This window comes from Pan paniscus, chromosome 13 (genome assembly GCF_029289425.2).
Source record: "Pan paniscus chromosome 13, NHGRI_mPanPan1-v2.0_pri, whole genome shotgun sequence".
Lineage (NCBI taxonomy): Eukaryota > Metazoa > Chordata > Mammalia > Primates > Hominidae > Pan > Pan paniscus.
Window position 1 is genome coordinate 31258508 of NC_073262.2, and position 26203 is coordinate 31284710.

The following is a 26203-nucleotide window of genomic DNA, read 5'->3' on the forward strand; positions in this document are numbered from 1 at the left end:
TATGTTCCCTACCATTCAAAAGAATCTAATTAATTTGTATAATTTATATATTTGATAATGAAAAATAACAAAAGACAATTATTTCAGAAAGTATTGACAATATATCAGTTTCCTTATAATTCTGACTTTATATGAGCAAAAGTACTTCAGTGAGTGCTCATACCTGCTGTGATAAGTACAGAGACTAAACCACATTTTGTCAATAAGGGGCAACTTGTACAAACTGGGTATGCAAATAGAAAATAATAATGTTGAAGAAAGTATAATTAATTAATTCAAGCTTCAAGATAAGATCACTGGATCCTGCTGACCCTACATGTTAATCAGTTGATTAATTGCTACAATCATAATAATTATATGGTACAAATCTAAGTACACTTAATGATAGTGTAGACTTAGAGTTAAAAGTTCTTTTCAATCTGCATATCTTTTCTCTGTCTTGAGTCAAGGGAGTTGGTTTCATTTACTTTAAAGATTTTACTTTAAAGATATCTTTTGGCTTGTAGAGCTGGAGATCTTATGCCAAAATTAGCCAAAGTTCATTTTTGCCTGTTCAATTAACCATTTTCGATTATTTCTTAATGCTCTGTTTAAAGATGTAAAACAATCTCAAACCTATGTAATAGGAATTTTGCATCATACATATTCATCCAATCATACTACTTTTACTCCAAACATGCTCACTGTACGAAGTGGTGTTGCAATTATATGGCAGTGGGTGTCCCCCAACATACAGTTTTCTATACTTTCTGTTCTATATTTGGATAGCAGATAGAAGGGGTCTGAGTTGTTATTGACATACTCAGATAAAAGTATGTGCTATAAAGTGTATATAATTTATCAAGAACTATTGAGACATTTAAAATGAGGACTAGAACTAAAATGGCTTAACATGCATACACATTTATATTTTTCATGTGAGAATCCAAGTTTTAGGCTTGATTTTTTTTTGCACACAGCAACTTGGTATCATTGATCTGGCCGAACTTTCATTCTGATCACTGTCAACTTCTGACTGGCTATTCAATGTTCCAATCACTGTAAAAATTCAGTTGGGTAATCTTGAACAAATTCCTTACAAAGGTACACTGACCTGTGTTGGGGCTCAGAACATGATACCTCCAAGTATGGTCCTTTGGCATGCTGAGTGCTTTGAACTGAAGAAGATTAGAAGGGCCTCAGAAGCAGGAAGTTCTCTCTGATCTTTGCCTGCACTCCTTTCTCCTCTCATTTCTCCCCGGAAGCTGATCATATAAACTAGAACTCTTCCTCAAAGCAAGCCATAAAACCTAGAAATGTCACTCTCTAACTTTCTGTCTTCTCCCCTGAAGACCCTGATGTGATGGGTGTCCTGCCCTGTACCCAGAGGAAGGAATGTCATACAGAGACACAGAAAAGAATCTAGCAAACAGGCCTTGCTGAGTTCCACTCCCTACCCCCAGTCTATTACCATTAGATCATACTTTTGTCCAACCACATTTCTACATGGCTGTTCGTTCTCTATCAAACCTTAACATAAAAATGCACAGTTTTCCCTAGGTCTTCGGATCTTCATTTCTGAAAGTTCCTGTGTCACATTTTTGATTAAATAAATCTGTTATGCTTTCCCCTTGCTAATCTTTCTTTTGTTATAGAGGTGTCAGCCATGGCCCTCAAAATGGGTAAGGAAAATGTATTGTACTTTTTTGCCCCTACAACTGTCCAGATTCTGTCTGTAGGAGCAATGCCAGTAGGAATAATCATCTGACTGATAATTTGTGTTTGATTCAGTTTTCTACTGTGTGCAAAACAACTCATCAACACAGCTTCTCAATTTCTGTCAAGTACATTTCTATCCTCTTGGTTATCTAGCTTCAAACCCTAACCCATCTATTTCTTCCAAGACCGTTTAACTGAGATGTCATTAAATCATTGCAACTTTTCTTTTTTGTAATCTTTTACATAAAGTTTCTTCTTTTCCTTCATTTCTTCCTTTTATTCTTTTGCAAAATAGTGAAACATTTTTAAGTTGGTGAACACCTTAGATGTAACCAAGCTACTAGATGCTTCTTAAACTTTCGCCTGCATATTAATAACCTGGAGAGCTTGTAAAAAGAGATTCCTAGACTCTATATTCACTGGTTATCATAAAGGAGGTCTGGAGTGGGGACCTCAAATTTACAGTCTAACATGATCCAAGCTGATTCTGATGCTACCAGTCTTTAAAGTATACTTTCAGTAACACTCTATAACTTTTTTTTGGCGGGGGAGTGGGTGGGGGGGAGGTGTCACACATCTAGGAAACTTGCTCCAGAAAATACACAGATTCACATGTACATAAATTTGGCCAATCTTTTGGGGAGTGGCATATGAGCCTCTTGAGGCATATCCATGCATGGGTCCCAGAGGACTCAGGTCACTTGCCCAAGGTTATATTTGGGCGATAGCCAAATGTAGTGCCAAATCACAATGGGGTTTCCTGCTTCCCTTCCCCTCTTAAACATATCCTGAAAATTACCACCACATTATTTTCTCTAAAACATGGGTTTCTGCTTTCCACTACCTTTCTTAAAAATCTTTAATGGAATTTCCCTGCCTGCAGCATAAAATTTAACCCATCTGCAGTATTGAATTCTCCGCAATTAATTAGTTAATTTATTGACCAAGAATTTACTGAGTCCCTTTTCTGTGGAAAGTACTGTGATAGGCAGGAGGATAAAAAATTACTGCTTTGCTTTCAGGGATTCACAATACTGGATTAACTGTATCTGCTCTCCTTTGTTTCCTACTGCTGTCTCCAAAATCATTGCTGCCTTCAACCCCAATTCCTCACTTTCCACAAAACAGCAGCCTCGTCTCAGGGCTGGAGTCAGTGCTTGGCTGGAGCCAACATTCCCTGGCTGGCTCTCCAAACTCCATATACTCTTAATGCCTCCTTCATGAAGTCTTCCCAAACACTGCATTTTTGTCTCTCCCTTCTGTAGAACATTTATTGTCTTCATCATTCATTGTGCTGCTAGATCACACGTGCTCACATGTTCTTCTCTAGTTCAGGGAATGTACCTCTTACTTCTTCAGTACTCTCCTTGAGGAGCATATAGCATGGCTTGCACAAGGTGCTGTGATGTCAACATACTACGAGTAGGAAGAGCTGCTCTCTTATTTGGCTTCACTAAGGAAAAAGAACCAAAATCAATGGTTCCCAAATGTGACTGCCGCCAGGATCACCTGAGGGTTTGCTCATGATTTTTTTTAGAAAACATTTTGGAAACTTACCCTAGGCATAATGAATCAACATCTACCTGGGTGGGTCCAGGAATCTGTTTCCACAAAGGTGAGTTGGATCAAAAAGCCAGGTTTGAGAAGCCTTCAAACAACTGATTCTGAAATCCCCTCCAACATTATCTACTCACCCTCTTCTTATACATAAAAAAAATCACTACAAATATACTTAGTGCAGAAACTTGCAGAACACAGGAAAACAAAAAAGAGAAAAAAACCTGTATAATAATTCCCTGCTAATATTTTGAAGTAAATCCTTTCATTCTTTTCTCTACATATAAATATTTACAAACATATTTTACAATAGGCTTATACTATACATGCCATATCATACTTATATTCTCTTAATATTTACTGGTGTTTTACCTTGTGAAATAATGCTTTCTATAGCACAATTTACCAATTGCTTAGTATTTCATAATATAAATGGGCCATAATCTAACCTTCCTTAAGTTTGTACACATACTTCTACGTTTTTCAGTATTATAAGTAATGTTTTGAGGGGCAAGTTTGTATACATCCTGGTGCATATCTCTGAAAATTTCCTAAGGTAAATTTCTAGATATATAACTGTCAGTACAATGCATGCACATTTTAAAGGCTTTTGCTAAATATAGCCAAAAGTCCTTCTACAAATTTTCTAAGAGTTCTGATTCAAAGCAGTAACAGGCCTTGTCTCATCATGAACTTTGGCATTTCATCTACAGCTAAGTTTATATCATAAATAGTTCTTTACAGGCAGCACCAACTTATACCCTTATAGCATACTTTACTATGTGAAAATTGCATGTTTCATTACGCTTACTGTAAATTTACTGGCTGTCTTCCTTGCAGGTTTCCACCAACATTAGAGAAACAAAAATTTTAAAATAATTAATCTCCTGAAGTAACCTTTGATGAGATGTAACATGAAAGCTAAAAACCTGAAGCAGGAGAATGCTATTTTCTCATGTGATACCTTATTCTAGCCATCTGTTGAACAAATATCTGGTTCCAAATAATGTCAAAACCGATGGCAAATCTTAATAACTTTTACTTGTGGATATTAGAAAGAACAACAGTGCTATTTGTGTAGTTATCTTATGGCAGTTGAAATACTCTATATGAATACACAGTTTGTTTTTTTTGTTGTTTGTTTGTTTGTTTTTAGGTCTTTAACTTCTCAGCACCAGTTTTATGGAGCCCCCACCGCTAAGCAAGTGTGCAAAATGCAGTGCTGCTTCGCATTGGGAAATCCCCAATCTGGTGCCAAGAGGTTCATAAATACAGTAATGGACCCTCTTATGTCAAAAGTGAGTACTGTTTAACAGCTAAGTTGGAACAGCCTTCAGGATGCTTTGCAGCTGCAGTTGTTCCACTGCAAGACATCAAAAACTTCATGATGATGGTTGTCACACCAGGTCCTAGAAAGGCAACCTACTTCAGTCTGCAAAGTGAACTAAAAGGGAATGGTTGTTCATACATGGCCCTGATGCCACTGACATAAGAAACGCAATGACAAGAGCGATGAAGTAGGAATTTGGTGGCAGATGGTCAGGTCTGCAGGAAGTGTCCACCCAGCTTTGTTTGGCCCATATTCTGAAACAACTAGAATAAACACTTAGTGTCATAATTTATAAGCATATCAGTACCAATAAATCAGAATCATGCAAACAGTCATGTTTATTATATTCTTGTTGCTTAATATTCATGACAGTAATTTATTTTTATAGTACAGTCTCACTGTTCTCTCCACCATTGCTCTCTCCATTTAAGGCTGGCAAGTTGTACTAGCAGAAGTTCAGGTAACCCTTTGAAGACTGCAAAATTCATTAGCCTGGTCAAAAGACTTGATTTGCTCATTTAATTTTTCCCTTTTTCTCTCATAAACTTTTAAGCCATTGAGATGAAATTTCTGGAAACTAAGTAGTAGTAATACTTCTTCGACATGTAGAAAATGTGAATACTAGAGTCCACCTAGTCCTCTGGTAGTAGCTGTATAACAGAGCTCAGAAGGCAGATAGGAACATTTGGAGAGATGTAAACAGTTAATTCTTGAATTTACTGTCAACAAAATGGATTGAATTAAGCATTGTTTCCATCTCTGCCATTCACCTTCTCGCCACCCTCTTCCTTCTGATTCCCCATTTCAGTAGTTTGAGATCATTGCTCCTAACTACTATGGATTGTTCTAGGAGGAATTACTTGAAACAACCACCACAAAGCACATTGTTTTAAAAATTCATTTAGTGCCAGAACTACAAAGATCAGTAAGACATGTCTCCTACTCCAGAGAAGTTTATGTCAGATAAACAGACATAAAACGATATTTTCGTTGGTCTGTACCTAGACACGAGACAATTTATACCCAGTTTTGTGTATTTAACTCAGTAGAGAAAATTTACAATTAATTGCCAGAAAAAGGAGTCACAAACATACAAGCCTGGGAAACAAATTTTATTTTAAAATGTCCCAACTAAAAATACTCTTACAATACTATTAAGATCTGTGGTCTTATTCTATAAGTTTGCTGTGTTTTAACAAAGACGTTAAACATTTTTTAAAAAGTGGAATACCACTGAATGTGAGTAGACATAGTATTTCAATTATAATTGAGCTCTTTTTATTATGGGTATGGAGAGTTGAAATAATGAATTTATAGACTCCATGAAAATACTTTTCTGGCACATGGCATGAGGGATGAAGTGACACTTTGCTGCAGTTTCACCTTTTAATTAAATAACACATATGATGAAAGTTCTAAGAAATTTTGTAATGTTATTTCCTAATTCACTTGCCGGGGATTGTAATAAGGACATAGTGCCTTCTTTCTACCTTTAAGCATTTGGAATATGGGAGCTTGATTGTTGTTGTTTTCTTCTAGTGATGCATTTTGCACAGAATAGGTGCTCTTAGCTAACATTCCTAAAAGATAAATTAAATGTTTGTTACAAATAAATTTACATATCCTTTAGCCTTCTCCATCTGCTAGGTGTGTTTGAATTTCACTGGTGCTTATTTTACTTTTAAAAATTTTTCCAGTGACCCAGGCACAAGAACGAGTACCTGTAATGTTGCCTTGGATACAGAAAGCAATTAAAAAATGTTGAATTTGTTTTAAATTGAATAGTCAAGATGGAAGTCTTAAGTAAACAATGAGGTTTTGAGTATGTGTATGAGCAGAGAAATTCATTTGTGTTCTGTTTGGTTTCCTCCCATTGCAGTTTTTAACAACATAAAGTCTTTATCTGAACTACATCTGAATCTACTAATTATCTCATTTCTAAATAGACATTTGTAATCATTTTTTTTCAAATTAGTCAAAAACTACAGTTGTGTGGTTAAGAGTAACAGCTTTGGAATCTTCCAGTTATGGGTTCGAATTCTAGCTCTGCAAATTCCCAGCTGGTAGCCTTAGGAAGGCTATTTAATATTGATTAGTCTGAATTTCCCAAATGGAAACAATAGGAAGAATAATAGTAGCCACAAAGGAGTATTATAAAAATAAACTTAAATAGTGAAATGTACACATAGCAATTGGCTATATGTAAGTAAAAGTATGGTAAGTATACTAGAAATTGGAATTGTAATCATATGGACAGTTATGGGGTTTATTTAAATTCCCACTAGTCTAATAGTTTATAGTATTAGTGATTCAAATTCTTTCTAAATGTTGTCCAAATGTCTAGAGAACTTCACTTTGTAAATTTGGAATGTCTCTTCTCTGAGGTTTTTTTTTTAATATTTTTTTATTTTATTTATTTATTTTTTATTATTATACTTTAAGTTTTAGGGTATACGTGCACATTGTGCAGGTAAGTTACATATGTATACATGTGCCATGCTGGTGCGCTGCACCCACTAACTCGTCATCTAGCATTAGGTATACCTCCCAATGCTATCTCTCCCCCCGCCCCACCACAGTCCCCAGAGTGTGATATTCCCCTTCCTGTGTCCATGTGATCTCATTGTTCAATTCCCACCTATGAGTGAGAATATGTGGTGTTTGGTTTTTTGTTCTTGCAATAGTTTACTGAGAATGATGATTTCCAATTTCATCCATGTCCCTACAAAGGACATGAACTCATCATGTTTTATGGCTGCATAGTATTCCATGGTGTATATGTGCCACATTTTCTTAATCTAGTCTATCATTGTTGGACATTTGGGTTGGTTCCAAGTCTTTGCTATTGTGAATAATGCCGCAATAAACATACGTGTGCATGTGTCTTTATAGCAGCATGATTTATAGTCCTTTGGGTATATACCCAGTAATGGGATGGCTGGGTCAAATGGTATTTCCAGTTCTAGATCCCTGAGGAATCGCCACACTGACTTCCACAATGGTTGAACTAGTTTACAGTCCCACCAACAGTGTAAAAGTGTTCCTATTTCTCCACATCCTCTCCAGCACCTGTTGTTTCCTGAGTTTTTAATGATTGCCATTCTAACTGGTGTGAGATGGTATCTCATTGTGGTTTTGATTTGCATTTCTCTGATGGCCAGTGATGGTGAGCATTTTTTCATGTGTTTTTTGGCTGCATAAATGTCTTCTTTTGAGAAGTGTCTGTTCATGTCCTTCGCCCACTTTTTGATGGGGTTGTTTGTTTTTTTATGTAGATTTGTTTGAGTTCATTGTAGATTCTGGATATTAGCCCTTTGTCAGATGAGTTTCTTTTATTGGCACAATATTTGAAGTTCCTCCCCAAATGTTGTAAATTTTTATCTCTAACTGCTCCATTGTTTTAAATGGCCTTGCAATTTGTCTTATATGGTTTTGAATGTATTTGAGGACGTAAATATGGACTTGGAAGACAAACTGCTCAGGTTTGTAAATATCACAATACTAGGAGGAAGGCACAATGAATTTGTAGTTAAAAACTTGGGTTTTGGTCCCAGTTCCTGTTGTTATGAGACTCAGGTGACATAAGTCTTTTGAATATGCAAAACTTAAAGCAAAATTCTCTTGTACCATGGTGCAAGATGGTGTGCACATTTCAGCATGGAAATTTAAACTTGTACAAACTTATCTGAGAGAGAAAATGGTAAAAGTGAGAACTTGGACTCTAAATTCAATTTTGGATCCCAATAGTATAATATTAATAAGGAAAAAATCAAATATTTTATCATAGTAATAGGAAGATATTGTGAGAATATAGGAGGAAGCTTTATTCTGCACTGATAAAGTTGTGCAAATAAAACGGTCCACTGAAGTATGATTTCTCTTATTCACTGAATGTGTCCCAAAAATTAATACGTTGAAGCCCTAACCCTCAATGTGATGGTATTTGGAGAAGGGTCTTTGGGGGGCAACAAAGTTTAGATAGGGTCATGAGGGTGGGGCTCTCCTGGTAGGATTAGTGCCCTTACAGAAAGAGGGAAAGATCAGAGCCCACTCCTTCTTGTATTTGAGGACACAATGATCTTGTGTTTGAGTACACAATGAGAAGGTGGCCATCTGCAAGCCAGAGTAAGGGCCCTCACCAGGAACTGACCATGCTGGTGCCCTCATCTTGGACTTCCAGCCTCCAGAACTGTGAGAAATAAATTTCCATTATTTAAGCCACACACTCTCTGGTATTTTGCTATAGCTTCCTGATCTGACTGAGACAATTTCCAAACCTTAGGAGGGCACATTTGAGGGAGTGTGATCTTGGTGATGAAGGGTCTGGAAACTTTGATTCATGATAAATTATTGAAAGTGCAGAGGAAGAAAGGAGAGCACTGAACAGGCTCTACGGGTTACACTTTAAGTGTTTTAAAAATATTTAAGGGGCTGTTAGAAAAAGATCCTGCTGGAAATCTGACATTGACCAAAGTGGTTTTTCTAGTTGTGCTCTGGCTTGTCTTTCTCCTTGGTGGAGATTTCTGCTCAGTTAACACTGAGGGGGCCCAGCTCGCAGAAGCTCTGAGCATCACAAATCCAAGCTTACAGACAGGAGCTTCTGAAGCCTTTCTGGGTCTAATATTTGTTCAGGATCATTCTTCTTTTCCTGATGACTTTTTCTAAAACATTTTCATAACATGACCCAAGCACATAGAAATTTCCAAAGAATATTTCAATGAGGTAATGGTTTCTTCTTAGATGCCAATTAGATATTCAGAGAATAATACACACAAGGTGTCAAAGAATAATGTTACCATTGTGCCTAGAGTTAGGGACCTGAAAGAAAAGCTTAAAAGATTGTTGCTTTCATCTCTTTGTAAGACAGTAACCACCTGCAACTAGCGGGACAGATGGTACTAATTAGATCTGCCCATCCGTTACTTGGCAGAGGAATGGGCTGGAAATGGGAAAGGGTCAACCTTTCACCTGCTGGACACTCAAGGTGAGAAGAAAAAGGGAAGGGGCCAAGAACTAACTAACTGGCTAGACAGTAATCATGGACTCAGGCTTTAGGTATTTGATCTTTTAGAATTCCAATTTCTGAAAAATAAAGGTGTTATATGTAATTAAATGGTTGGAAGTGGGAGGAACTTCACATTTAAACAGAAAACTATAAATAAGCCAATGAAAAGAAAACACTCATAATTATCCAATATAATTTTTTTATAGTTCATAGATTAAAATATATATATATATCTGCTGTCATCCTTCCAAACATATTACTTTTACTCTTAAACCAGCACCACTACTTATTTTCTATAATAGTGTATTCATTTTCCAAGTTTCTGTTCAGAAAGTGTAGGTAGAAAATGTATGAGCCTATCCTTAGGGAAAAATTCCATTCTCTAAACCACATGACAATTCTCAGTGTGGATATTCCACTGTTCCAACATGAGCAGAATTCCCCCAGGAAATTTATAGTACTCCAGGAGCCATCACATCTAATGTTTAACTCTGCAGAGCAGTAGGAATGAGCCAGATCAAGAAAAGCCACAATTCAAGGTGCTTATGATAGTCCTAGAAGCTATTTAAGGAAAATTCTTGTATTGACAGAGGAGGGCTGGAGAAAGGACAAGTGCTTGAGCAAATGAGAATGTCTGACTGAATGTAGGCAAACAAGGGTACTGGGTAAAGGATCCATTCTTATTCCATAACAGGCTTTGAAAATAGCACATGAGGCTGGGCATGGTGACTTGGGATTGTAGTCTCAGCACTTTCGGGGGCTGAGGCAGGAGAATTGCTTGAGTCCGGGAGTTTGAGACCAGCCTGGGCAACATAGTGAGACCCTGTCTCTACAAAAAATTTGGAAAAAAAAAAAAGCTCCTGAGAGGTTAATATGAAAGTTCTCTTGAGATAATTAAAAAATAAAAAGTCTACCTTTCAAAGCTAGAGTATTGTGTGGCAACTGAAAGAAAAAGTGAAACATTTCCAGTTTGGAGAACGTGTGTGTGTGTGTCTGTCTGTCCGTCCCTGTGTTCAACTGATAACTCTTTGAACATTTTAGTTGATAACTCTTAACATTTTGGGATCTACAGTGTTACAAATTTCCCAACTGAGAGAAGGTATCACTTTGGAGTTGGCTCTTCTGGTGCCACCGTGAACATCACAGATTTGCTAATATTTCGTAGAAGCAAGGCAAGCTCAGGTCGGAGAAGCTGGATAGCATTTGGGTTATGATAAAGGCGTAAGTTCTATAATAAAGTGGTAGGCTTTGGATTATCCAAGTGGGGTTGGGCTTGAGAACAGCTGGCAGAACAAAGGAGAAATGTCATGAGATGAAGGAAATGGGATCCCTGGGTCACGAGGCAAGAGAATATCCTGTCATATGAAACATGTTTGGTGCTGTGTGAAATTCTCAAAGCAAAATATTAAAGCAGAATGAAGATGGCCGCTTTAAGACAATAATTTGAAATGGCTTTTCCAGAGAAGTGGAAAGATTAGTTAGAATGGACAGCAAGGTCCTCTGAGACTGTTAACTAAAGGACACTCTGATTATATTCTAATATGATAATACCAGTGAACTTGATACTGTGTGCCAGGGATTCTGTAAATAAGTGCATTTCATGAAATTCTTTTTACAATTGCCATGGTGAAGATACAACTTTTCCCTCCATTTTATAAATGTGGAAATGGAGGCCTAGAGAGATTAAATATTTGCTCTAGGTCTAGATAGTAAATGGTGGAGACAGGATTTGAATACAGGTGGTGGTGTGTGGTGCGGGTAGAAACTTTAGCTTAGCTGATGAGAGACTTCCCTGAGGACTTCACAGTGGAGTAGCAATCTGGGAGAGTGTGTTCGGTTGACAGATGGAGCAGTCAAAGACTTTCAATGTGCTTGGGGTATTCAAAGAAGAGCCAGGGTACCAATGGGCTGGAATGCAATGGGCAAGGCAGGGAACAGTAAATGATGAAGTTGGAGACCTTGTGGGTGACCAGATCATAAAGGACTTTGAAGACCTCGGAAGGATTTTTCTCAAAATGAAATGCAAGCCAGTTATATCAGTTTGCTTGTATTTTAGAACTAGAATCATGCTGGGTTGGGTAGAGAAAAAAATGAATATGGGAAATGGCCTGAGTCAGAGTTGGGGGTAAGTGGGCAGATATTTTAGAGGACTCATCAGTGGTGATCACAATGTGGTGTCAAGCAAAGCATAAGAAATTAGGCAGAAGCCTCAGTGTAGGATAGAAGGCCGCCCAACCTTCAGTTTTATTACAATCTATCGATGCAGTGAAAACCAACCACTCAATTCCACTATTAGAAGAATAGGTGAAGATAATTGCTTTCCACCAAGTTTTGAGGAGAAATTTTGCATTTTGTTATCTATTTTTTAAAAGCAGGTCTATTCAGTAGAAGTAAGGATGCTAGGGAAGCTGACTCATGAAGGCTGCCTGGCTGGTTGCTCAGCTTGAAGAGTTTATTGCTTTGAAAAAGTGACCTTAAGTAGATGGAAGAAAGGAGTGTAAGTAAAATAAAAGTTTTAAGGAAAGGCAAAAAGACAAGCACCACATTTTCTAATGCAGCTGATGTCTTACCACTCAATTAATTTCTGAGTCAAGGCCCAATTTTAATTCTGAATCACCTTCTAGTTTTACTTATAAAGGGCTTTTCATTAAGCCAAATTAAGGAGATGGAGGTCCAGTTGTTTATCATCTAGCACTAAACCATTCTTACAAAAAGACACCTGTGCAAGCCATTTGGCTCTAGTCAAGTATTTTTCTTCAATTTCATTATGAATATAATTAGAATGAGTTAAGAGACAGGCTAGGCATTAGCCATAAACTTTCCAGTTTGCACACACACACACACACACACACACATTAAAAAGCAACCACAACAAAAATACTCACCAAGTCTGTGAGAATGTTAGCTTGCAGTGGAAACTAAAAAAACTGTCTTTGTAAAATTTACCTTTGTTTCAATTTCAAATTTCCTTGAAATGCTGCAATAGAGGATATTTTTATACTGCATTATTTTTACATCTCTGTTTTCTTTGTGATGAACCTTTACACCCGGCTCTTTCTCTGGTTTTAAGGCAATTTGTCACTATCATGCTTTCATGTTTAGCAACCGTTTTTAGTCAAGTGCCTTGCAAGCTCTGTTTCTTTTCTCCTAAAGAATGTCATCATGGAGTTGATGATGCATCAGAAATAGTTTGACCAAAGGGCAAGATAAAGTCAAGAGTAAAGAAAATATTTGCAAATATACTTGACTGGCTTTTCCCCCCACAATTACCTATTGAGAGTATACTCTAAAGGCAAAATGGAATAAAGGCCATCGGGGGAAAAACCATTAGAACATGCAATAGGTACTTTTTGCCATAGGGCAATGTATTATTTTTATCTGATGAGGATGTGACTGATGTATAGACAGGGATATGAGTTCCGTTTAAGGACTAGGCACAGGATAATCTCTACTTTTGGTGGCTAATAGTCTGCATTTTAATGGTGCTCAGTTGATCTTATGGGTGCCATTTCTCACAACTTGTTTTACTCCTTAATTAATCATTTAAAAAAACACTCTCTTCAAAGGCATGTGTGATTGTGGCCTTTAAATTAAAGACTTGTATGTAACATCATTACTATCTCAATTTAGCACCGACTTGCCTAATCTCTGTGTCCTATGCATACATACATTCATATGTATATATATATATGAACACAATATATATGTTCATATGTTTTTATATATTACTATTAGATATATTTACTTAGTCAAGCCAGAAAAAAACACCAAAAGAGATGGTATTGGAATCATAAAATTGTTTTTGATCACGGAGTTAGCATTGATTGCATTCTAATAATGTAAAATGTATGGAACATTGCCCAGGAGTGGGAGGAAAAGTTATTTTTGTACACAAAAGGCAACTTTGGAAACTTCAACAAATCAACAACTGCCAGCTCACATACCCTGATTTGATTGTTACACACTGTATACATGTATCAAACCATCATATTCTACCCCATAAATATGTACAATTGTGCATCATTTAAAATAATAAAAGCTAAAACAGCTAGAGAAAAATTAGACACCTTAAGGCAGAATATATTTAAAAATGCAAACTTCTAAAAATAAGAACTGCAATGCCTAAGATTAAAAAAAATTCACTGGCTGAGACTAACAACAGAACAGATGTTGAAGAAAATAGTATTAGTCCACCTGAAGGCACAGCAAGATCCATAAAAGACAAAATGGATAAACTGGACTTTGTCTGCTCTTCTGAAAACACTGTTAAAAGAAGGAAAACAAAGCCATAGAATGGGTGAAAATATTGGCAAGTTATAAAGAACTAACATTAAGAATATATAGGGAACTCTTGAAACTCAATAGCAAAGAAATAGCCAATTTTTTTGAAAAAGTAAGTTTCTTAACTGCAGAAAATAATGGAATGGCCAATAAGCACTTGAAAAGATGCTTAACATCATTAATCTTTAGTGAAATGCAAATTAAACCACAAAATACCACTTCACACATAGAATGGCTAAAATTAAAAACACTGACCACACCAAGTGTTGCTGAGGATGTGGGGAAACTGGAACTCTCATATACTGTTGACAGGAATTGAAAAATGGCTCAATGACTTTGGAAAACAGCTTAGCAATTTCTTAAAAAGTTCATATATACCTACCATATGAACCAGCTCTCCACTTCTAAGTATCACCAGGAAGACTAAAAGCATTTGTCCACACAAAAATGTGTATATAAATGTTCACAGATTTGTAAATGCTTCATTTGTAACAATCAAAGACTAGAAACAACCCAAATATCCATCAACAACTGAACAAATTGTGTTATATTCAAATAATGAAATATTACTCATTAATGAAAAATGAACTCAATATAACATGGATAAATCTCAAAATAATTATTTGAATGAAAAAAAGCCTCTGCCCCAAAAGATTGCATACTGTATGATTCCATTTATATAAAATTCTAGAAAATGTAAATATATCGATAGTGACAGGAAGCAGATCAGTGGTGGCTTGGGATGGGAGTGCAGAGCAGGTGGAAAGGGGAAGGAAAGAGGATTGCCAAGGATTAAGAGGAAACTTTTGGGAATAACAGAGATGTTCTTTTTCCTGGTTGTGGTGCAAATATTTGTCAAAACTTATCAAAGTTAAGCTTTTAAAACATGCAAGTTCATTGTATGCCAATTATACCTCAGTAGAACTAGAAAAAAATCCTCAATTATGAAAAATTAAAAATAAACTATAGAAAGATTAAGGAAAGGGTGGGAAGGAGTATATGCTCCCCTTATGAATGGAAGAGTTAGCAGATATTGTTGAATGTTGATGAAACAAGAAAAAGAGGTTTAGGCATATTATTTAGCTTGCAATTATAATATATGGCTACCACATACTAAAAGAAGTGGAGTAGAATGAAACAATATTAGGTAACAGATATTATCCATGGTTGATAAATCAAAAGTAGAGATATTATCTAGAGTTATGAAAGTAACCAGAAGAGATAAAAATTAAAATCACTAAATGAGGTTTCCTCTCACGAGTAGGTCAGGGGATATGATGTGATAGGGCCCAATCCATTGCTTTTCATCCTAACTTCTTCTGTAAGATTTTGTTTGTTGAATATTGTAATTTGATCAAGTAAATAATTATAAATAAGAATCTTAATACAATTAAAATACTCATATGAAATAGAAAAGTAACATTGTGTACATATAAATAAATTTCAAAAGGAGATATTGAGCAATTGATCATAGAAATCAGAGTGCAGGGTTAAAATGTACCCAGAGAAGTCAACATTTAAGGCATGAATGCTTTTAATATCTAGTACTAAACATTGAAATATCACTCACTCTTGGAAAGTTCTACTTTATTTCTAACCTAAAACTCCAATACTGAAATTTCTGACCATTAATTTAATTCTAAACTCAGCTTTTAAAATGTAGAAAAAATGCTTGTAGTCTTATATAAGATGACATAGGACATATGGGTCTTTTGTAGGATGATATAAAATACAGATACTTGGCAATAGCTATTGCTCAAGGCAATATAAAATGATACAAAGTATTTATGTTTGTATTTGAATGCCAAGTCTAGTTTTTTGAGCTATGTGCATTAATAACTTCTCTAATTTCTTTTTAAATAGCTTACTAAGTGCCTAACATGGAGTAAGAAAATACTGTTCTATTTCATTCTCATAGTAACTACTTTATGAGCTAGAAATTATTGTGCAGATGATCTTTCCATTTCTACAATATCTCCTGCTTTCTTATTTTGAGAATTACATGAGACAATTATTAGAAATGCCAATGAGTTTTTCTCCTCCCTTTCTCTTTTTCAGGAACTTTGGAAAAATGCAGACATTAAAACAGAAAAAACATTGCTTGTTGTCTTTTTTCTTTGGATCTGTAGAGTTACCAGAAGAAAAAGATGGGAACAGTGGTAAAGTTAGTACATTTCCTAGGATTTAGATCTACTGGAAATGTCTGGACCCCTGCAGGCCTCTAGCCACAAGATTGCATCACCTATCATAAAACTCCCTGGCTGTGCTTTTCTACTGAGTTCACATTTACAGTACTAATAATGCCTTCAGTACAAGTCATTTCCAGGGAATTAAATCTTTGCAGTCAGTGGGTTAAATCCCCATGAAATAACCTGCAGGTGACCCAGTTGGATTGACCTCAAGTATAGAATTTCAGATCAATAGTTGCTGTACTTGGATTCTGAGATATAAAACAATCCCTAGTGTTTTTGTTACCCCAATGAGTATTATCAGACAAGGGATTACTATGGCAATTGCAGGGTCTTATGATATTAATGGGGTTTTTTTTTTGGTCCAAAAAGAAGTTATTTTAAAAAGTAAATGCCTTCTGTTCACTCTTCTTGGACTATGTGATAACTTTCAAACATATAATAAAAATTAAAGTAATTCAGACTGCTCCAGTGGTCATTAATTGCTTGTACTAGAAATAGCATTTTCTCCTCAGATGCAAAGTATTCCAGTTGGATGCAAAATTCTGTTTGGTCTAACCACCTTTTAACTCTTCCATGAAAGAGTAACAGATCTCCCAATCTGGGGCCAAATAAAAATGTTAACTCTCCACAAACTGGGCTTGGGGGTAATAAAAGAGAAAAGGGAAATAATGTTATGACAACATGTACCATGACATCAACTGACATGATGTTTTACTTGTGTGTAAGCAAAAAACAGAAACCATTTTAAGTATTTACACCAACAAAGGGAATTAATTTGATGCAGACAATTGGTTACCCATATAAAGAAGAAGCTGAGAACCAGATAAGGAAGAGTGGAGTAACCAAGAAAGTAGACACATCAGGAAGCCACTACCTTCTCCAGGCTGGAAAAGCAAAGAAAGGAGAGTCTGTGTCACCAGATGGGAGCTGAAACCAGATGGGCCCTGTCTGGTCAAAGCTGAAGCTGTAGAGGAGAAGGAGCCTCAGGCTGAAAAGCTACCTGAGGCAGATGGGTGGCAAGGGTGAACGGGTTGGGGATAAACTCATAAACTGCTGGCCTTTGTCTTCTCTTTCTGCCATCTCCTTCCAGTGGCTTTGACCGGGTGCAACAGCATCTCAAGAGCACATGTAAGTTTGGAGATTTCTCAAATAACTTAAAACTGAGCTACCATTGGGCCCAGCAATCCCATTACTGGGTATACATCCAAAAGGAAACAAATCTTTCTACCAAAAAGACACAAGTACTTGCATGTTCATCGCAACACTATTCACGATAGCAAAGATATGGAATCAACCTAGGTGCCCAGTGATGGTGGACTGGATAAAGAAAATGAGGTACATACACACAGAATACTACACAGCCATAAAAAAGAAGGAAATCATGTCCTCTGGAGCAACATGGATACAGCTGGAGGCCATTATCCTAAGCAAATTAATGCAGAGACAGAAAACCAAATATCCCATGTTCTTTCTTATAAGTGGGAGCTGAACACTGGGTACACATGGACATAAAGATGGCAACAATAGACACTGGGGACAACTAGATGGGAGAGGGAGGGAGGTGAGCAAGAGTTGAAAAACTGTTGGGTAGTATGCTCTATACCTGGGTGATGGCATTATTTGTACCTCAAACCTCAGCATCACGCAGTATACCCAGGTAACAAACCTACACATGTACCTTCTTAATCTAAAATAAAAGTCGAAAAAAAAAAACACTAACAAAAACAGCATCTGCAAAATATAGCTGGCTAGGACCAACCCTCCTATGGTACAGAGAATAAAAGGGAAGAACTAGGATCTGAGGACAAAGAGGCCCAGACCCAGCCTCTTTGTCTTCAATTCATCCTGTCCTGTGAATTTACTTTACCTGGTTGGTCCCTTTCCATATAAAGCCGAAAACTCGTGAGTGGATCTGTTGAGTTTCTCACTGTATAGATTTTTACAAGAGGCTATGTAAGCTATGATAAAGCCCTGCGACGGGGTATAAATGTTCTTAAAATTTTGAAAGACTTTTTAGTACAATTGGTACACATGGAGAGAAAGTATTTCCTCTGGTGTGGTTTTTACCATTGCCAAGGAACTAGGTGGCCATTCTCTCATTGCTTAAGAATATTTAAATATGAATTACAACCTAGAGTTTTTCCTAGGTTTAGAACACAAGGACTAGCTTCAAGGTTATATCAAAAATACGTGGGTTAGTAAATGTACGTCTCTGTCCAATATCATATGTCTCAGCCCCATTACCCTGTTGGTTGATCCCTCCGTTTTACATATTAAAAAATAATGACATTCTACTATTCTGTTTTGAGTTGAAGCAAGGCTGCTGAGTGTCTTAGTCCATTTGGCCTACTATAAAAAATGCCATAAATTTAGCAATTCATAAGCAACAGAAATTTCCTTCTCATTGTTCTGGAGTCTTGGAAGTATGAGACCAAGTTGACAGCCCATTTAATGTATTGGTGAGGGCCCACTCTCTGGCTAATAGATGGCAACTTCTAGTTGTGCCATCACATGGTGGAAGAAGATACAGGTTTCTCTTGGGCTTCTTTTATAAGGCCACTAATCCCACTCATGAGGGCTCTGCCCTAATGACCTAATCTCCATCTAAAGCCCCCCCATCTCTTAATACCATGACCTTGGGGGTGAGAACTTCAACATATACATTTTGATGGGAAACAAACTTTCAGATCATAATGACAGGTGAAGCCAGCTGGAATTCCTGGGTCGAGCGGGGACTTGGAGAACTTTTCTGTCTTACAAGAGGATTGTAAAAACGCACCAATCAGCGCTCTGTAGCTAGCAGGGGGATTGTAAATGCACCAATCAGTGCTCTGTAAAATGCACCAATCAGCAGGATTCTAAAAGTAGCCAATCGCGGGGAGGATTGAAAAAAGGGCATTCTGATAGGACAGAAACAGAACATGGGCGGGGACAAATAAGGGAATAAAAGCTGGCCACCCCAGCCAGCAGGGGTAACCCGCTGGGGTCCCCTTCCATGCTGTGGAAGCTTTATCCTTTCGCTCTTCACAATAAACCTTGCTACCACTCATTCTTTGGGTCTGTGCCATCTTAAAGAGCTGTAACACTCACCTAGAAGGTCTACGGCTCCATTCTTGAAGTCAGCGAGACCACGAACCCACCGGCAGGAACCACGTCCTGACACAATAACCCTGAGTTTGATTCTCGTTGCCTTGAACAATGAAGGACGAAGTCTCCTCTCTCTTCTCTTCCAAATTACATTATCAAACAAAGCTCATATGGAGAAACACTTTTAGCACTGTTTGTGCACCCTCTTACATTTTTAAAAGATTTTCTTAGGCACTTTCTTATTCATTCTCGCCATAACCCATTTTATAGGTGTTGGCAGAAACCCTTGCAAGAGCCATCAATCCCAATAGTCCGCTGCCTCAACTCTGCCATGTTCCGTTCTTACCATGCCTATATTTCTGAAATTCTATACAATTTGGACTTAAGTGTAGAATATCCCTGAGATGATCCTACTCCTTAGAGAAATTCAAAAGACATACTCTCATGTGGATTCGGAGGGCCTGCTTTCCATATCTCTCAAGCTAAGAAAATGACTTTCCTAACATCTTTAGAATCAGGTGAACTAAAGGAAGCTTAAATGATGGATATCCTAGATATAGCCCCCAAATAGCACATACCGAAGTATATTTCCAAATGAGATCATCCTCACTTGAATGTGTGGAGATGATGATGTGAAATTTATATGACTTCTTTAAATGTACACAATCAGAAATAGGCATCCAAATGCAAAGTCCCTCCAATTTCCTACCAGAACGCTGTTCCAACATTGTAAGTTGCTTGGGTGTTCCAAGACAGAATATCAGAAAAAGCTGTTATGGAAATGCCTGCTTGTTTATTTTTTTATTTCTTCTTTTCAAATGAAGTTAAGAAAGCATGCTTAACTATGAAACATTGCTGTTCTGAAGAAGTAGAGGGGTCATGAGATGAAGTCACGACAAGGGATAAGAGTTCCAGCCTCAACTCAAAACCCATCGTTAGAGTATTGTTACTACATTCAACAACAGCAGCAGCAGCAGCAATAGCAACAACAAAATCTGAAATTGTGAGCAAGCAACAAGAGAAAGACCTTGGGAGAGAAATTTCTTCTTTTTCTTGATACCGTTTTGCCAGAGCTTTAAACAAGGGTGAAGGCTTTGTGAATGACAGAATTAGAGGGCATGTTGAGGGGCTGTTTTCCAACACAGGACCCCCAAATCTCCACTTCTGCTAATGGGAACACTTCATACCCAGCCATCCAAGATCAGACCTCCTGAATACAGCAGTTTTTTTTTCTTGGAGATTTGTCTCGTTAGGATTTTAATTAAGCTCCTGCCAGGCTTGCAAGGTTTTCAATTTTACCTTTCTTTCTTCTTTCTTTTTCTTCCTTAAATCAGCTGGCTTGCCAGGAAACTTTTTCCAAGCTGTCACAGTTACAGTAAGCATACCCTAAGATATTAAATTTAGAGACGTACCAGTAGTTGCTTCTCCAACGATTAATAGCAGAAGTACCCTTCCATTTGGAAAAGATTTTCATTGATTCATTCATTCATTTATTCACTTTTACTTAAGTGTGTGTGTGTTTTATGAATTAAAAAAAAAACAGAAAAGGAAGCTTCATGGAGTATACAATGACTACTGGTTAGTAGTAGATATAACTCACTCTCTTATAAAGTCACCAGTTTAACAGAAGAAACTTGCCATTACTTCATTTGATAATCACACTGCTCATAAGCAAATTATGGCTGACTGTTTACTAGTGTTGGTGGGTGAAGGGTGAGTGAACCAAGAGAACATGATGTCTTAGTTGATAATTTAACACATATTTCATGAAATGTAATATTTAATTCACTTAGGATTCTTTTCAAGACCGCTTTGTATTCAAACTCATTGCAATTCTGAAAGTATAAAGGCAGAGACGAGGGGTGCACACAGTGAACCCTTTAAAGCAGATTTGATGAGACACTATTTTCATTTGAGGATACTTAGTTAAATTGGCTACCCTAAATAGGATGTCATATTTTTTTTCCTAATTAAGAACAAACAAACAAACAAACCTCAGATAATACTGCAGGGCCAGAAATAAAACAAGCCATCAAAACACAAAAACGAAAACGTAAGATATGGAGCATCGGGGATACTATCTGTTCCCCATGATTATTATTATAATCATTCTTATTATTTACTTAATAATTCCAGGATGTCAGGTTATTCTACCACCTGCCCTTTTCTATGAGGTACTTACTGATCGCTTCCACAAACTGCTCAAAGAAACTGTAAGGGAAGAGCGGCTCAGGCAGCTCCCGGAAAAACATCTTCAGTGCTCCGGTGACAACGTGGATGTCCTCCCACTGGCTGTCGTCCAAATTCAGCTTCTCTTCTGGGAAAACACGAGGAGAAATGGAACAACTGGTTTTAATGAAACAATTACAAGACACTAATTATTATGTTAATGTTTGCCTACTATCATCAGCAACCGTTAACAGCCTTCTGCACCTAGAGGTTTGGTGCTGTGCATTTTTTTTTTCCTCCCTCTTTCCGTAGGAAGGGAACATTTTCAATGGAATACCATCTGTAGGAATGCAGCTAACAAAAAAACAAGAGACACAAAGAGACAGTGCCATTGACACAGTATGTCAGATACATTTATTCCCATAATGCATCAGTATGAAAATTAGCATCACAGCTCAACATGATTCAAAGCTATTTGGTTTTGAGGCCGAGGGGCTAAGAGTTGCCAATGATGGCCGGCTCAAGGGACCGGCCTAAAGGCCTTGCTGAGCCAACAGGAGACATATGCTAAACATGGCAATAGAAAATGAGTTATTGCTTTACATGTGTTAGCCTTGCTATGTACAAGGGAATAATGGGTAACACTTTTTCCCTTTTTTTGCCTGAATATAAAGTCAGCAAGGAAGAGAATACTGAGTGAGAAAGGATATTAATTCTTTTCTTACTGCTTCAAAATCTTTTTTTTTTAGTTCTCATCTCAGTGAGGAAAATATGCCCAGCAACAATATTAGACAGACCCCTGTTGGCCTACGTAGGCTATGCAAAGCTGTCAAAAATGATAACACACTAAAGACAAACCACAAGTGCTTACCAACTCTTTTTAGAAACAACAGAAATATTTGCTTGGGAAGCTTGAGTGAGTGGAGATGTTGAAATACTAAAGAAAGTAAATGCCAAAATGAAGGTTTTAATAGTAATAAAGTGTGCTGGGCAATTATTTTTGTCCTTTTCACCCTCAATATGAATGTCTGGAATTAGTCTCACCCAAGAAGTGGATGCATTCATGTCTGAAAGGGACATCTTGACATAAAATTAAAAGGAAGCAAGGTACAAAGGCACTGCTGTCGAGCCAGACGATTTGTCTTTCTAAACGTGCAACATGGAAAAGGTTTTGGATTCGGGGCTTCATGAAACCTTAAACTAATCATTTTAGACAATCTGGGGGTTAACTGAAAAGCTGAGAATACTGGCAAGCGCCGAGGTATTTGGTCAACTGAAAATTTGTTTCTTTATTGATGTCTTGGGCTCGCATTCACATGTCCCTTGGATGTCAGTTTTATGAATTCAGAGGAGCATTTTGCACCAAAATGTAAGAAAAGCTGAGAATTGTCATTGTAGGGATTCTCTGCATGGGCTGTTTTGCTAATAATGTTCACGTCCTTTTAAAAATATTAGCCCAAATCTTCAGCAGATCTTTTTTTTTTTTTTAAATAAATGAACGATCATTTCTAAGGCTTATAGTAAGTGGTGTTCCTGCTCAACAGTGTGTTTGCAAAGAGAAGACATGAAGGTGAATCTGTTTATTTCAGACGGGCTAATCTTCCCTTTCAGTCTTCATTCCTACCTCAATCATAACACAATAATATGATACACAACAAAATCAGCAGAGGAGACCTTCTTTCTGCCCTGCAATCATTTTTGATTGATTGTATTTCAACAATTAGTCTTTTATTTGGCTACACACTATTGAAATAGGCCGACAGCATCTTAGCAGGCCAGCTTTAAACAGTCAACTGTTAACAATAGCATCAAAAAGGGAGACCTGATGGGGTTTACTGTCACTTTAAAGAACGGGGTTTTCACATTGTTGAAATCTGTCAGATATTTTGAAATGTCCCTCTCACTATGGTGCCACACCCCCTGCGTGCCCTTATAATAAAATTGGTTTTACTCCTGATTAAATCATTTTCTCCCTACCCACTACCATACTTCTCATAATGGACCTGTGTGCTCTACAGCTGGTGTTCTTCCCATGGTACCAATTCTTACTTTATCTTTTAAGCACTTTGCTGCTAAGATCTCATGCAGAGTGCTTATGTTTTGTTAAGAGCTTCATTCTTAGAGAAATAGCTTAACACATGTTCTAAAAATGTTGTACAACTTATTGCTTAAAACACATTTAGAAAATGTATAAGTACTGTAGCTTTGGCACTGAACTTTAAGTGGAAACCTAAACACACACACACACAAACACACACACACACACACACACAACTATCTCTACCAAAAATTTATCAGAAAAGTCCAACACAAAATGCCGTTTTAGTGCACAAGTTTGAAATTGCTAAAGGAAAGTGTTCAGCAGGTAAAAAAGAGAATGATTTTAACTTGAGCAAGGAAACAACAACAGCAGCAACAAATAATGGCTTAACCAAAGGAAAACAGCATTACTATTACTCATTTCCACATTAATATCAGTTAATTCAAGTGAACATGAAAATCGAACATAGTGATATATAAAGAAACTTTACCCATGAATAGATACCATTTGATTATATCTACTTAAAATACCATATAATATTAACTGTGTCCCTTAAACCAAGATTCCTGCTATAGATTCCCATGTAGTTTCCATTTAAAGAAATAATAATAATTTGTAGCCCTTCAGCAAGTAGCTTAAATAGGCAATATGGCAAATAGTTGGAAAGAGTATTTTGAAATATAATACTAATTTTTATATCAAGTTTTCATAATCAACCAAGGTTAAGATCCCTTGTAAACCAGGTGATGTTAAGGCAAATTTTGCAAGGCCACTGTAGTTTATCTAAACATGAAGTTATGTCCATATAGTATGCCTTCTCATGAAGCCAACCAGTCCTCAAGATGAACTAACCATAACCCTACCCTGGTGTTAACAGGCATTATTACAAATATATTTGCATTATTTGATAAGCATTTTCTAACTAGATTCTACAGAGTGATGATGTCTTATACTTTTCCCTTTTCTAATAGAGTTTCTCAAAAGCACCACACTATTGACATTTGGGGCTGGAAAATTCTTTGTGGTGGGGGCTGTCTTGTACATTCTAGTATGTTTAGCAGTATCCCTGACCTTTATCTAATAGATGCCAGTAGCATTTCCCAGTGGGGATGATAAAAATTGTGTCTAGAGATTGCCACGTATCTCCCCATGGTGCAAAATTATTCTTGGTTGAGAGCCACTATAGTGAAGTCCATAAGTGTCTATAGGAGTAACTCAACAAAGATTTACGAAGTCTACCATAGGTGGTCAGGGAACTAGAAAATTAGATACACACATATTGATATTTCCTTAATATGAACTTGAGTTGGTAATTATTCTTGACAACATCATAACTTTTTATAGAACAAAATCCATATGAACTCATTCAGGCTACTTTGCAACGAAAGCGATAACCAACAATTACTTAGAGCTTACACTGTACCAGGGACTGTGCTATGCACTCTACATTCATTATCTAATTTAATGCTTTCGGCAAGGAATGAGGAAGATGCTATTGTTATCATCATGTCCATTTTACAGATAAGGAAAGTGAGGCATAGGTAGATTAAACAATTTTCCCATGGCTGCCAAGTGATGAAACCAGGATAAAGAGCCAGTAAGCCCCCACTATGTTTAAAATCACTGTGTTCAGACTTAATCTTGGCTGGCAGAAGCAGAAAGGGAAAAGGCAAATAAACAGTAATTGCAAATGGTAGTTGATTGACTATTATGTCAAGATTGTAATTTTTACATTTTATCCTTAAATGTCTAACTCGAGGCTATGCTTTTACCTGTAAACTGACTCTCATCTTTGGTAATTACAGACTTGTAGAAGGCACAGATTCTTATATAAACAGATACAAAACAAATTGGTAATAAGAAGCAACTGCATTAGGAAACGGGCAGAGATGGAGCAAATTGTTAGGTAGCAATGGAGTGAAGAGGAAATATGATAGAGTAGGAAAAAGACCATACGAAACACCCACTCCAGGACTGGATTTACCACTAATTCATTGTATATCTATTTATTTATTTATTTGTAAAATGAAGATAGAAGGATAATTGTTGGTATCAAATGGGAAAATGTACCTGAAAAACATTTTAAAGCATAAGGAATCAAACATATCCAATATGTCACCAGAATGAGGCAGGTGAGTAAAGGCCAAAATGATAAAATAAAAAAGGGACTAAGGCAACTGAAACATTGAACAAACATTGTAAGCCAGCCTGGTTGTTTTAGAGGATTTATCTCAGTACGATGCAGTTTCTTGAACGGGATCAACAAAAACTACATTGCTATAAAGAACTACCTGGGCCTGGTTAATTTACAAAGAAAAGAGGTTTAACTGGCTCACAGTTCTGCAGGCTGTACAGAAGAATAACTGGGGAGGCCTCAGTAAACTTCCAATCATGGGAGAAGGTGAAGGGGAAGCCAGCACATCTTCACATGGCCAGCAGCAGAGAGGAGTGAAGAGGAAAGTGCTATACACTTTTAAACAGCCAGATCTTGTGAGAACTTACTATCACGAGGACAGCAAGAGGGATATCCATCTTCATGATCCAATCACCTCCCACCAGGTCCCTCCCCCAACATTGGGGATTACAATTCAACACAATTCAACATGACATCTGGGTGGGGACACAGCCAAACCATATCACATGTTATAGTCCAATCCTAGGAAGAAGTCTGGTTGAATCACAATGTCTCACAATCCTTTCAATCTGTGCTGGTTTCTCCTGGCCCTCTAATTAGGTTATCTTAAATTCATTTTGGTTATGGTTTTGCCTTAAAGCTTATAAACAGAATTAAAGATAGGTTAAGCTCCACAATGCAAATACCATGTGAATTTTATGAGATCACA

The 26203-nt window shown here is 37.0% G+C and overlaps 1 protein-coding gene across 1 annotated transcript in view; it reads right to left on the reverse strand.

Annotated features, from left to right (window-relative positions):
- Window positions 1-26203, reverse strand: part of ARHGAP15 (Rho GTPase activating protein 15) — a 639510-nt gene that overhangs the window by 123601 nt on the left and 489706 nt on the right. The window contains exon 12 of the mRNA XM_003822828.5: window positions 21333-21467. Within this exon, the coding sequence (XP_003822876.1) occupies window positions 21333-21467 (135 nt within the window). The remainder of the gene's footprint in view (window positions 1-21332; window positions 21468-26203) is intronic.